This window comes from Trichosurus vulpecula, chromosome 1, assembly GCF_011100635.1.
Source record: "Trichosurus vulpecula isolate mTriVul1 chromosome 1, mTriVul1.pri, whole genome shotgun sequence".
Taxonomy (NCBI): domain Eukaryota; kingdom Metazoa; phylum Chordata; class Mammalia; order Diprotodontia; family Phalangeridae; genus Trichosurus; species Trichosurus vulpecula.
This window is the reverse complement of record NC_050573.1, coordinates 436,925,623-436,941,320: the sequence shown is the minus strand read 5'-3', so window position 1 is coordinate 436,941,320 and position 15,698 is coordinate 436,925,623. Positions and strand designations below refer to the sequence as shown.

The 15,698-nt window shown below is 33.7% G+C and overlaps 1 protein-coding gene across 3 annotated transcripts in view; it reads right to left on the bottom strand.

The window, feature by feature from the left end:
• The window catches only part of HOMER1 (homer scaffold protein 1), a 171,058-nt gene that overhangs the window by 61,202 nt on the left and 94,158 nt on the right, over positions 1–15,698 (bottom strand). For all 3 annotated transcript variants that reach the window (XM_036734320.1, XM_036734313.1, XM_036734329.1), the window contains one exon: positions 14,364–14,503. In XM_036734320.1, the coding sequence (XP_036590215.1) occupies positions 14,364–14,503 (140 nt within the window). The remainder of the gene's footprint in view (positions 1–14,363; positions 14,504–15,698) is intronic.

Below are 15,698 nucleotides of genomic sequence, written 5' to 3'. Positions count from 1 at the left end.
TTGTACAGCACATTGTAGTGGCAACGTCTTAATGATTCAAAACATAACTGGACTGTTTCTCCTAGTCAGTATCACAAATGACCTATCCATCTCCCCATCCGAAGGTGGAGTCAGCGCTGTGATCATAGATTTTGGTTTTGGAAGGACCCTTGGAAATCACCTGGTCTAATCTCTTCATTATACTGATAGAGTTATTGATAAGAATCTATCCTGCCTTGAAAGGTTTCTAGTAAAAGGAGATTTCAGACTTCTCTTTTGTACTATTTAAATGCCCTATAAGTTAATTCTTTCAAAGTTGTCTTAAACCCTCTCATAAAGGTTCACCAGAAAAAGAGAAGACCTACTAAGGCTACTCCTGATTTATATACTCAATAGACATAGTTAAAAGACAGATATCTATTAAAATCACACCAGTATCTTTGCCAAGAAAACACCAAATGGCATCAGATATTACAAAAATATCTATTTAAAGTATGATATATAAAATTCTTTCTGCTTCCTGTTTGTACACACACACACACACACACACACACACACACACCCTTTCTAGCAATTAACTAGTAGTATAGTGGGTTTTCTAATGTCAGCAGCTTCATGAAAACATACTCTCTTTCACTGGATTAAACAGTACAAATGCTGCAGCACCTAGCTGCTAAGACATTATGGAAAAACGAAATGTGATATTTATCCAACTTTCTGTATAGACTTTTAATGACAAAAATAATTTAAAATTACCCGAGATACTATTTAAGGTTTAGAAAAATGCAATAAAATTAAAATTAAGCTCATTATTTTAGTCAGTCTTATGTTTAAGGCACTCAGCCCTTTGAAGAAAAGTACTTTAAAGAAAGAGCTTAAAGCTCTGAAAAACAAATAGTTCTGGTAATTCTTTGAATTTTTAAATCTTTGCATTTACTTTAATATAATTCTGATCAAATTACTACCATAGTATTTCTCTTATGTAAATGACCTAGAAATTATTTCATCAATTATCTTTTTTTCATGGGTTATATGTAAATAAAAATCTGGAAGCAGTACCCTGGCTGTATAATTTGAATACCAGAGGAAAGGGGAGAGGAAAAAGGAAGAGAAAATACAGGCATAGCAGACCTTGAAATCCCTCCTGCTACATTTGAAAATTAAGGTAAACTTAGAGACAGTGGTCTGAGAATGATCAATTTATTAGCTAGGCCAATAAACTGGGTCAATGGCATCCCTCAATAACCAAAAATGCTGAGGTAGATTTTACCAGCCTTCATATAATCTTGGGGAGTACAGAGCTGGATAGATGGAGAAGACAATATGATTGGTTACAGGATAGATGGCAGCATGGAGGTGGAGATAACATGACTGGTTATTTTAACGAAAGCAGGCTAGTGACCACCCCTCTTTGACAACTAAATAATGTTAATTGTTTTATAGGACCCATCCGAATCTTACAGACCTTGTTAGTAGATCTGAGTAAGCAGACACTCTGGTGCCTAGAAGAGCTGGTTAGGGAGATAAGACCTTCCTTAATTGTATGACAGGCAAAGGTGGACAATATACTTTTTGGGATGATAAGAAGTTAACTCACAATTTTTAATTAACTCAGAGGAAGAGCTGACTCATATACAAAGTTAATACAGCATAAAATCAGTTAAACTCATACTGAGGAAATATTAATTTTGATTTTTTCATTCCTAAGGTCAATTTATCATATCTTTGAGATAAATCTATCATTGACAGAAATAAACACATACTTTTTCTAGTGGCAAAAATAAAACTGAGGACAAACGGATGTCCATCAACTAGAAGATAGCTAAACAAATCATGGTGTATGAATGTAAAAGAACATCATGATACTATGTGTCCTAATAAATGAAGAATTCAGATAAACCTGGAAAGTCATATTGTTCAAGTTGATGAAGGACAAACAGAACCAAGAATATACACAATGGCCATAAGACTATAAAGGAAAACACTAAAAAAAATCAGAATTTTGATGAATGCAATGATCATGATGTCAAAAGACTTATAATAAGGGTGAAAAATCCTTTCAATAAAGAGAATAAGGCATATAGTATTATTTATGGTCATTGAGCCAGTTTGTTGTGCTTAACTGTACTCTGCTGGAAATTGAGGATTCTATTGGAACGAGAGTTATTAGGAAATATCAGTGATGCAAAAAATAATCAATAATTTTTAAATGGGGACACTGATTTTTTTAAAAAAAGATAAAGATTGCTTAAAGGCAAGAAGACTGGGCTCAGCTGAGGGTGATTTAAAAAAAACAACAAAGAAGGGCCTCTTCTGTAGGTCTCACCTCTCAATTTATAGATCAAAATTACCTAAGGTATAATCAACTTTATTTATAATCAAAATACAAAATGGGTATCAACTCAATCAGAGTTCTGTTGGAAAATGGCAGTATCCTTTTCCCTTTCTTCTGCTCTATTTTACCTTCTAAGACAAACTATAATCCCAACTAGGTACAAGTTGTAATAAGATGACAAATGAGTTGTTAAGGATGATGGGATGTTGTACCTATACCAAATGATCTTCACTTGAACTGTTTAATATTTATCATCTATAATATTTTGATTTATGTTCCAGTGGCAGAAAAGACATTAGTGGGGTGGTTTGATCTTTGGAATCAGGATCAGGAGGCCTGGGTTCAAACACTGCCTCAGACGCTTATACTTGGGTGATTGTGAGCAAGTAACAATTTGTTAGAGCCTCAGTTTCCTCAAATGTAAAATGAGGAAAATATTTGAACTACATACTTCACATGATTATTGAGAAGTTATGTGCAGACCTTAAAGCATCATTTAAATATGGTTTTTATTAGCAGGAAAATGTAGAGCAATTAAGCAACACCATCTTTAAAATTAGTTTATGAATATCACTTTTAGTCATGTTCTACAGTTAATTTGTAATCTGATGATAAACCTATGTTGGGTTATAATAATTGTCTGATTATTATGTGCAAAAGAAATTATCCCATGCCAGAGTAACCATGCCAAAACAATCCTTGATATAATTGTTAAGGTCTTGCCTATGGAATTACCTAAAAGTACTCATTTCTTTTCATGGTCTATGCATTATAAATATTTTCCTTTTTTATATTTTGTTACTGTTTTTCTTAATTGGTCTTACATATTTCACATTTTGACCATATTGGACAAAATATTTATTCTACCCTAGCCTTTCTGCCACGTAAGGAAATTATCAGTACAAAAATACACCTAAGACTTCAACTCCTAAGCACAACTTTTCAATACCTACTAACTCTTATCTTATACCTTGTTAAGTTTAATGTTTTCTTTTAAAAAAATTTTACAGCATTTAAAAATATTTTTCCTTTTTAAGGGAATCTAATTTGCATCTTTCCCCCCATCAAAGCCTACAATTTAGGATGAAATGCCCTCTTATTATCCCAATTAAGGCCATGAATTAGTTCAGTCCTGACTAAATAAATTGGGACACACACTTGCTGTATTTTTTCCTTTTCTTTAATTCACAGCTGCATACAGCTCTTGAATGGAAAAAAAATGAAAAAAGTCAATGCAACATTTCAGAAATGAAAAAGTTTTATGTAAGGGGTTTATTAATAGATAAATCATATACATTTTCATTAAATCTTACTAGATATAACTGAGAAAATGCAAGTATTTCTTCATAATTGTAAAGAAGATTCCTGTTAAATTATATAAACAAGAAGTGTGTAGCTACAGTAGTATTTCAAATTTTGTGATGGTAGAAGCTGTATGAATACATAGAGGCAAACATTTGGAAACTGTAAGCCTTTCTTCAACACGTTTTAAAAACCAGCCTCACAACACCCCTGTGAGGTAGGGGATCATTTTAATTTTACAGGGGAAAAAAAGTTAACAAAGAGGACCTTCTTACATGGGGAAAAACAGCTGTATTGCTAATATTCTTAAAATCATTATCGTTGTCAAAGCCCATACATCCATAAATTCTAATGAAGCTTTCCGAAAGGGTTGTAACTTGATGAATAAGGTATAAATGTATTTGAGGTATTTTTCTGTGCTCCTCCCTTATGAAAGGACTCCTTGTTTAGTGGCTAAATTGAAGCCGTCTGTAAATTTGGTTAAGCAATGCTACTTTTCTAAAGTCACAAGGCAAGTGATAGACTCTTGTAGGTTGCAAAGTACTTTAAATAAAAAAACAGAACAATGATCATCTAAACAATCTGGGGCTTATGCAAGAACTCATGTAGTTAGCCACATTCTTTGAAACAGCTTCTTGACTCTTCTTTGAATTATGGACTGTGATGCTTCTGGCCTTTCAAGCTTTCATTCTTAATTACTTCCTTTAATGCATGGGCAGCTTGCATCTTGCACAGGGATTTTAAATTCGTCTTCATCAGAGGAGAGCAGCATCTTCATAAGCCGAAAACTAGAATTTAGACATTCTGGGTGACATCTGGTAAATTCTATGATCAGAGTATGGGATATTTACCAAAGAGGTCATTCCAGATCACTGGCAACAGGGCCAAATCAATTCTGGAGAACCATTCTTTTTTTAATTTAGAAAGGGCTTGCCAATGAACATAAAATATAAGGAGTTCCTATAACTTCTCCTGAAAAAAATGAGAGAAGTTTCTTCAGGTAGAAGATAACTCTTTACTGGAAGGATTAGCATATGTAGGAAATAAATGTAGGAATGCAAAAGATGTGTAATTATTTAGGTGGAGAGAAGAAGAAAGGGGACACAAAGAACTTTTGATGCTCACAAGCATATTATGTAGGAACATAGATTGCCAGACTCTAAAAAATGTTAAAGGTAATCAGTTTATAGGAGGTAGACTATGGTTGTGGATAGAATGCTGGACTTGGAGCCTGGAAGATGACCTACCATAGTGGTAGTAACAATCTTTCTGAGCTTTGTTTTCCTGGAGATAATAGTCCCTACCTCACAGGGTTGTAAAATATCAAATGAGATAACGTATGTAAAGTACCTTGTAAACTTTAAAACTACATATAGATGTCAGGTATTATTACTATGAAAACAAAACATTCTCTGACTCGATAAGCATTCATTCTAATCAGATGTATTTAAATATAATTTTATTTGTCTTCAAAAGAAGTGGTGTAGGTATAACTGCTAAAATGCAGTAGTTTTCTTGGATATAAAAGAAACATTTTTCACCACCTCATGAATACCAAATATTCCGTGCATGGGGGAGGGGGGAGCAAAATTGTATCTCCCACTATATAAACTGGAATCTGGCATATAGAGTCAACTAACCTTTGAGCAATCCACTATTAACTGGTAAATTAACTTTAAAGTTGATTTGTGATTGGGTTGGATGAACCGGATGAATCAAATTTATTTGGAAAGATTAAAGTACCTTCAGGAGCATCCGATTTGTGATTTATATTACAAAAGCTTGTTGTTTTAAAGAAAATGTATTAAGATGCATTTTCTTTCTTAGAGGTAATAATACCAAATAAACTGCAGCTTAGCGGATCTCCAGAAACAACAGTGCCTCTGAAAAGTCTGATTCTCAAGATGGAGAATGATGCTTCTAGGTCTTGCAAGGTGAAGAAGTCTCATTGGCCAGGAATTGGCTCCTTTTAAAAATGGATGAGTTTCTAGTTCTAAAGAATCTCAAGAGTCACTGATTTTTTTTCTGCAATCTCACATTAATTTAATTACATATAAAGTTTAAGCAGTTAATAAATTTGTACAACAAATCTCATAAAGGGTAGTGTTATGTCTAACTTTTATGTGAAGCAAAATTATCTAGATGATAATTATAATAACAATAATAATCATATTTATAAAGTACCTACTATGTGCAATGAATTCTGGTAAGTGCTTTACAAATACTACTTCATTTGATCCTCAAAATAACTCTGCAAGATAGGTGCTATGGGATAATTTCAACCTAAAACTTCGCACGGTTTCAATCTCCATAACCCTGCTTAAAGTGGTTTTTGGCAGAAATGAGCTGACATAATTTTCATGTTGTATGTACAGTAAGACTATTTAAAATTTTTTTAAATACTCTTATGTGAAAGGCAAATATGCAAGTATATGAAAAGTCAATTTCATCCTTCAAGAAAACAATAGAAAATTTTGTCCTGTGGTGAAACAAACTAGGTGGCAAATTTTCAATTTAGAAATTATACATCCTTACTTATCACTTAAAATGATCTCAATAATATTCTATAATATATTTAGATGAAACAGAAAATGTTTAGCTGGCATTTCTTATAGTAAGAGTGGTTAAACACCAATTAACTCACTTGAGAAACACTTGAAATAAAATTCACAATTCATCTTTGCTAATATTTAGTAATGTCACAATAACTTTTTAGTTAGAGATAAGCAATAATGGCTACAATTCACAAAAGAGTCTTCCAAACATAATCTACCTCTCTCTCTCTCTCTCTTTCTCTCCCCTCCTGACACACACACACACACACACACACACACTCTCACTCACTCACTCACAGACACAGACACAAATATACACGTCCTCTCTTTTCTTTCACATAACAATCCTTTCAAATAAGTTGAATAGATTAGATATGGAAAGGAAGAAAACATATCTTATTTTTGAGAAGGAAAACTGATACTCAATGAAGTTTAATTTAAGTCACTTCTTTCAATTAAAAAAAATCACAATAGGGAACTGGCAGTTTAGTAAACAAATTCTCACTCCAAGCATCTTCCCTTTAGAAGACACTGCCAAGTATTTCCCCAAAGGGGGAAAACAAAAAGTGAACATAAGGAGAGCATATGACTATTTTTGGGAAGCCATAAATTCCTAAAACTATCTCTAAGGAGAAATGACAAAACAAACTCAGTAGATGTGTGGGACAGTTCAATGGTAACAGCATGAGGAAGACATCTACTAAGTTAATAGTTTATAGGAATATCCTAGGATTCTACTAAAAGGTTTCAGTGGATATTTTTTTTCCTTTTTAATTGTGTCAATTGGCCCTTTTAGAATAGTGTCCTTTTATAGCTGAGCCAAATGCACCTGAGGATCCATGTTGAAGTCATAAGGAATGCTGGGGCAGAACTGTAATTTAATGAACTAGATTTTCCCGGAGTATTTCTAACTCTTTAGGATGTATTGTAGCACTCTGGAAAGCAATGTCATTTTCTTTTGGATTTCAAAGGTATTATCTAGTTTGCCAAATTTAGAATCTTCTTCACTCTATCTCGAAAAACCATTATTGAGCTGGACTCATTTGTCCAGCAATGTTGTACTAGGCCTTTCTCCTTGTCACTTTTTAGTAAGAAGTTGTTCAAATGCTAGCTCAAATGAATTTTGAGGATAAGTTTTTGATGTTTCCTTCTAAACTCAGCCCAACTGCCACCTTTTACAGGAATCCAATGGTGATCCCTGGGATGCTAATGACTTTCTCCAACCTAGGAAACTACTTCATATATAATTTGTATTTCATTTTCTATACACATTTCCCTCCAATAGAACATAATTTCTCCAGGAGAAATGACTTTCATTTTTGCCTCCCCAGTTCCTAGTATACAGCAGGAATTCAATAAATCTTGGTCTGATATAGGATGAGGCAATTTTTGTAATAGTTTGCCAGCTTTCAATCACTGGTTTGAGAAAGAAGCATCACAGAATTTGTGTCTTCTATGCTAATTATGTGTGCATAAATATATACTATACACATCTATCCTCACATCATTCTGAACTATATATAATACAACATTTTATGCTAACTAGAAAATAAAAGCTAACAGGCATATATATTATTCACCTCAAAGTGAATTAAAGTAATTTTTAAAAGATAATAGCTAAAATTAAACCTTGATGCTTGAGGCATCAAAGTACAATGAAATAAAAACTAAATTTGGAGTCTGAGGCCCCTTTTCAACTTTCCATGTGACTTTGGCCAAGTCACGTCTGTAATCCCTCTGGGGGGTCTTGGATTCCTCATCTTAAAAATGAGAGAGTTGAACAAGATGACGTCTAAGGTCTCTTCATGATGATAATCTATGATCTGATGATCAAAGGAAGAATCTTTGGAGTCAGACTACCTTCTGCTATGTCTCAAAACAAGTCACTAATCATTATTACCATACAGTATGGAAGTAATGCTTCTTCACTTCTGTTCACAGGCACAGAAATTACCTACTGCACCTGTGGTTAAGAAAAATGTATCATTTTGAATTTTTCAAAATAGTTGTATATAAGTGAATACGGAGACAATATATGTATAGAAAACACCATAAAGTCTTGAATTCAATTCCTTGAACTATATGACTTGTATAAAAATGTTGGCACTTTTAGAGATATAACTTTAAAAAACTATATGTGCATACTATTTGCACTATGAAGCTTTACCTCATACCTGAAAATTGGCAAAGATGACCCAAAAAAGAGGAAACTACATTAGAGGCAGGATACACACACACACACACACACACACACACACACACGCACGCACACACATATACATATATATATAATTTTTTGTCGAGCTGCGAATTGGTTTAACCATCATAGATGGTTACTTGGACAGTAATTTGGAATTATTTAAGAAGAGAGACTGAACTGTTCATACTCCTCTGACTCACTGACCTTAGTCCTGGGCATATACATTCCAAGGAAATCAGACAGAAGGCAAGGTTTAAGATATACCAAAATATTCACAGCAGCACTCTTTATGGTAGCAAAGAGTTGGTGCCCATCACTTGGAACATGGCTAAAAAACTTGGGACATCTGAACATAATGGAACTATTACTCTGCAATAAGATAATGAAAATGATGAATTTGGAGAAACATGGGAGAATTTATATAAACAGATGAAGAGAAAAATAAGCAAAATCAAAAGAATAATATATACAAAAACAATAGAAACTTAAAGGAAATTGAACTGTGAGAAACTGACAAACCAAAAATGGTACCAGAAAATGGATAATAATGATAATAGCTCCCTCCTCACAGCAGAGAAGCCTTTAGGGAAAAAGGCTCCATACAATGTTAGATACAATTATTGAATCAGGTCATTTTTGCTTGTTTTTCTTTGTTATAAAGGAAGGTTATAACGGGGTGTGTGTCTGTGTGTGTGTGTGTGTGTGTGTGTGTGTGTGCGCGCGTACACACACTTTTCATTTTAATAACTGACATAAAAAATTTAAAGGGATGAATAAAATACTTTTAAAATTAAGTTAAATCAAAATACATATTGCATCACAAGAGGACTGAGATGAAGATATATTGATGGATAAATATACTTGTCAACTATTATAGAAACAGCTTGAAGCACACATACTACTGATAACAGACCAGTAATGTCATCTTCCTATGAGAACTGATAAAATTATTTTGTCCTTATGATACTGAATATTTTGTTGTATTGTTGTTCAGTCATGTCTGAATCTTTGTGACCCCATTTGGGGTTTTCTTGGCAAAGATACTGGAGTGGTTTGCCATTTCCTTCTCCAGCTCATTTTACAGATGAGGAAACTGAGGCACATAGGGTTAAGTGACTTGCCCAGGGTCACACAGCTAGTAAGCGCTCAGATCAGACCTGAACTCAGGAAAATGAAAGATGAATCTTCCTGATTCCTGACCTGGTGCTCTATGCACTGTGGTGCTACCTAGCTGCCCCACTGAATATTTTAATAGGTATTAATACGTCATCACTCAAAGCCTTTTACAACTCTAAAAAAATGAATCAAAGTAGGAACAAAATAAGTTTGTAAAATGAAATGCTTTATTGGAAAACTAACAGGATTAAGGTCTTTTTACTCTCACTGCTTCTTAATTTAGATTTTATAAAACTCCTCATCAGCCTACGAGCTCCCAAGGGCCAGAGGCTTTAACTCACTTTGTACGGTCCTACAAAGAATGCTGACTAAATGTTTCTTTGGGGATGGTGACAGATGTAGGTCAAGTTCAGAACTATCACAGCTGATGACAATGCCATGATATCAGATGAACAGAGACCCTAGTCCAATAGTTGGTGGAGGTGTTTGGTAGAAAATAATTATTTTTTGAACTCATTTATAATTCTTTGTCATTCTCTATTATGAACTCTATAGCTTTGGTTATAAATAATCTATAATTAAATCTTAATGACAAAAACTCCTTAATGAAATGTCATAGTTCATATACTGCTAGTTTATTCATTTCTGTTGCAGTATGAGTATCACAGCAAAGGGTATGTCGGGTGTTGTAATGTCTCAGTGCAGAAACTGACTCCCATTTACTAATACTAAAAATAAGGAAATTGGTGCAAATGATTGTAGAAAAGAGCTAAAAATGAGCTTCACACTAACCATTCCTCTACTCCTTGTTTAAGTTAGAACAACAGAATAATAATAATGATCTTAGGTAGCAGAATGTATGATATTCACAATAAAATTTTTATTTTAAATTGCCCCAAATGACAAATTTAGAATTCTTGTCACAAAAACATATAAATTGAGCAATCCAGTTGCAAAGAAACTAGATCTTTCAAAGTCCAATAAATGTGAAATTAACAAACCTCCTAAAAATTAATTAGAGTTGTGAGTGGAATGAAACCTATCCTATTTCAAAGCTGTTAGTAAAATTGTCATTGCATAGGACTAAAGCAAAATCAGTCGACTAGAAAGGGAAGTTTCTGTGTACATCCTTTAACTAAAACTGTCGGAAACATGTGGACTACCAGAAAGTTATTTTGCTTACAGAGTAGAATATACATGCGGCACCAACAAAATGCATAAAATTGAACAGCACCATCTGAATGCATACTATCTACATTTTGAGAGTTAAATATAAGCAGTAGTTAAAAGAACCTCTGTTCCACTAGGGAAATTCATCAAATTCCTACTAAAACTATCAATACAAAAAATAGCTTCCTGAATAGTTAATATATACTAGTAAATCTATTCCAAATTCTTCAAATGCTTTATGACAGCAGCTTTTCAATCTATAATGCTGCATATTGCACTGAACAAATTACGTGACATTATATGTCAATGCACAAAAAGGTGAAAGATGACAGTTAAGTTTACCACAAATTTTTTGTAACTTCCACGGTGTCAAAAAATAACTTCAAACCTAAAAATCTTCCTCTGTTTGGAAATCTTTCAAAATAGGTTTTTCCCAAGCTTCAGAACATGCTCACAAGTAAAGAAACAGCTGCTAGAAATGAGGACGTAACTCCTTAGCTCAAGGATTGCTTTGCTTACTTAGCTAGTAAAAATCAAAGTATATCCTTATGGATAATACTTGTGAAATGAACAATTGCTCGGACGACAGAGACCTGAGAACATATGTTTCTGTTCCTATGTTATCCAAGACAAAGGCAGTCAGACTGCAGTCTTACTGGAGAGTCTGAGTAACAAATTAGTTAAGATTCTCTTTGGCTAGCAAGCCAAACTATGTCAGCTTAAAAAAACCTCAAAGGTAATAAACCTTTCAAATTAAAAGTTGTTTTGAAAAAGATTAGAAATTTAGATGGAATGGAATTCCATGTGGAATTGCTTACATTCTCGCTGCCACCCCCCTCCCCAAAAAGTAGGCTGTTGCTTCCCCCTTTGGCTTCACCTCGTGTACACACTGGCATCTTTTCTGTATTACTGATTAGTAACCTTCACAGAGGGATGGGCCAGAACAGAGAAAGAGACTGAACTTTCAATTTCATTACTGTGGGACACTCTCAGATGAAGAAACTGGCTCTACTAACAGGCCAGCAACTTCTCTGCAATGTATAGAACATTAGAAATTTGTCTAGAAGGTTTATAAGTTAAGCAACTTGCTCAAGGTCACCCAATAAGTATGTATTATATATGGGTCAGGATAGAGAAAAGAAGCAAAAATTCAAACCAGTTAGCATTAAAAAAACAATCAGAATTGATGATTAAAGTTAAGGGATGAAAGAGGTTGGATGTTATATACACTAAATAAGGTAGATTTTGCTTTTTATATTTTCATTCTAGTCCTAAGTCTGGCACTAACTGTATGACCTCAGACCTCAGTTTCCTCATTTGTTAAAATTAAGACTTTAGAATCCATCTCTAAGGTCCCTTCCAGCTCTATGTCATTCTATGAATCTAATACCAGCTATAAGAAACAAAACATCTATACAAAAATATTGTCATCTCATTTTTCTAGACATTAAAGCAAAAAAAAAAAAATCCTTTTTTGTACAGCTTTCTATTCTGACTTGTATTAAAACAAAATCAAAGATCATGTTTTGTAAAAGACATATTGGAAAGACAGTAAAAAGTGAACTTTAAAATTATTTGTGTTACACATTTAAGTAGCGTAGTCAAATGTGGCCCCTTAATATTAAATGCTACCTGAAGTGAGAGGCTTCACATCTGCCATGCTTTACCCAAGACACTAAATTTTTTTGGAAAATAAATATCAAAGTTTGACTCCAGCCCTTTTATAACTGCAAACTACCAAGCTATTTACATTTAAGTTGGATATGCGAAATCAAACGTGGCAGAAATATACACAATGTTGTGATTGAAAACAATTAAGTGGCTCCTGTGAAAAGGATAACACACTTATGGCTAAATTGCAGTTGCTTCTAGTTGAGGCAGTGCTACATTAAAGAAAAGGTGACCACATGCTAGTGAGACACTCTAGCATATAAAACATCACCAGGAGAAGACCACTTCTAGCTGGCAACGTCAAAAATGCAACCTAGGTAGAACACTAATAATGTTCCCCAAACTAGAGGTACATGAAAGTAAATACGTGCCAGGTAGAATTTGCAATTGCTGACAAAGTTTCTAGCTTTGGAATGCTACGAGTGTTAATTCACACAGCTCATTTAAATGCCAGTCAAAGAAAGCTAATTCTTAACTATGTTTAGGGCAGCTAAGTGAGCCATCCCATGGGCAAGGCTGGCAAGAACTTTAAGAACCACACTTAAAAGAGGATGTGGGATTTTCCTCTCCCAATCATCCCAATTAATGTCTTTTTTACAAAAGAAAGAAACCAGCCCACTCAAATATTAAGAGTCCAGCCCACTCAAATATTAAGTCTCCCTCTTTTGTTCATTTCCAATTGAATATTCAAAAATGTCACATGACAAGTTAAAGAGAGACAGTAGGTAGAAATCAACAGAGAAACTTCTCTTTTTTTTTTCATGCAACACAATTTTTTCTGACAAAAAAGTTGTTACTGAGAACAGTTCAAAATATAAAAATACACAAATATATTTTTGCATCAAGCAAAATTCTGAATAATAAAATGTAACATCGGTTTTTTCCCCAAACCTAATAGGTATTTTACTACTTCTTAAAAAGACTTCTGTATCCAAGACATATGACTCTGACTAAAAAAATGTAAGATTTCCCGTCCTCTGGTCCTGGTTAAGAATTACTTCAAAAACTGAGCTACACAGAGGCTGGGCAAGACAATGAGGCTAGTCCTATGTTGTTCTAATTCCAATTTAATCAAACTAAACTTCAGAAAATGTAATTTGTAAAAAGCTTTCATTCAGAATATTTTATTTTCATGTCTAGCCCATTCCATAGCATGCAAACCAAAGTCTTAATACCATAGATAAGAATTCAATTTTAATGTCCTCAAAAGGACTAATGAGCAACAAAGCAAAACACTTTTATACCATTTCTATGAATTTTAACTATACTACCTCTTTTAAGGTTTTGGCGAGAGAAGTATTTCCTTCAAACTGAGATAATCCAAATGTCTACTTCATATTAACTTCACAGAAGTTCTCTAACTCCCCTAAAACTACCCACCACATACAGTCAGAGTTATTGGTTTGGTATAAAAGTAAAAATTGACCTGTTATTTTTAAAACCATTCAATTCTCTTAAAAAGGTATTTCAAAATTATTTCTTGTTAAAAGAATCTCTAGAATAAAACCAAAAAAAAAATCACTATATAATTTTTCAAACCTCAACTAGCTTGTTTTTTTCTCTATGAAAATCACTTTTGAAAACAATGCTATAAATCCTCATTAATTCAGACAAATCTGAAAAGATCAGACAATTGCAATTTTGTTTTCAAAAAAGATAGTTGTGTCTCTTAAGTACATAAGTAAAACATGAACTAGGCTAATCAAAGAAGGGCCCTTTGGGCACCGCGTTAAAAAAACTAAGAATCACAATCATAATCACTGTTTCACTGAAATCTTATATGAATTTGCTCAGCAAATCTTTTCTGCATAGATAGTACAAAAGTAAACTTTAGCTCAACGCAGCTGAATGACTCAGTGAGCTTTTATGGTATTTCATTTGTGGGTAAATAGAAACTAGACCTTTTGAGAAAAAAAATAAAGGAGACCCAACATGGAATTTTCATTCAGTGTTATTATACCTGATTTAACGTATGTAAAGTAAAAGCAGACCACACATTTGTTACTTAATCATGATGCTTGAATTGAAGCTGTACCTATGTGAAAATGGCAATGCATTCTGGGTTGGTTCAGCCCTTGGTTCTGAGTTTTGGGTCACTTCATGAGTTCTTTCATCATCTGTCCCATTAATACTTTCTGGTGTTAAAGGAGACTGAAGATCCCCTCCTGCTGATTCCTTTAAAAAGAAAAATTGAACTTTAGTTAAACATCATGTCACATTAAAAGTATGATGTATGTTCATTTATGGTCCATATTTCAACTAAAACTTAAAGGTCACATGGAATTAAAAATTAAACTTGAAAAAAAATCTTTATATAAACAAAGCAACTCATACAGGAAAATAACAAAACTTATAAATATTGTTTTTAGAAGCAAACAATTTAAATTAATCTTAGAATTTACAGTTATCTAAGCAATTACTTGTCCATAACTGAAGATATTTAAAGAGAATAGTAGGAAAAAAATGAAAGCACAAAAGAAAATGAACAAGAGTTGAGGGGGGGGAATATTAGAGCCCTGGGAATAAGAGACAACTCTTGTAGATTCATCACTTCTCATCTCTGACAAAACCATGTATGCAAAGGCACATTAAAAAAGAAAAATAAAAGAGCTTTAAAAGGAGCTCTTATGATATTATTTCTTCATTTTGGCTTTGCCACTCTAGGATTTCATCTCTGATCATTTTTCTTCACAAAATTTCCCATCTACTTTTTTTTCTGTCTTTAATCAATGTTTGCATAACAATGCAAGTTTAATTAGTCCCTCTGGAAAACACTGGGAGTTTGTTTTAAAGTTCAAAGTCTCATAATTATTCTTACTATGACAGCTTCCATCACGGTCTCAAATTTGATATTGGAAATTGGTCCAATTTGACAAATCTAATTAAAGTTACCTAGGTGAGGGTCCAGAAAGAATCAGATGATAAAAAGTTGCAGCTAGAAAAAAGCAGGGATGCATGCCATTTAGGAGACCTGAACCTACAAAATCCACAGCAAAAAAGTATGAAAGAGAGGAAGGGAAAAGGCTTTGTCATGCTTCCCTACTGTCATTTTTGACTGTCATCAGCTGATTCCATGGGGCAGGCACCCCTAGATTATTATAACCCTGGAAATAATCTACTTGAATCCTCCTGCTCTTCTAATACTCATTAACTACAAATCTGTGGGCTGAGAAACATTTTCTCTGCAGCACAGGGAAGTTTAACATTGCTGTCTGAGGAAGAGAACCATGAGAGATCTCTGAGCTTAAATGTTTCATGATCAACAAAATCGCTGCTACTTTGACATGTGGTCCAATTATAGCAGTTCTGAGCTATCCCCACTACCCAGACTGAGTTTGAGTTGCCAAAAATAACTCAGAAAGCAACTTTT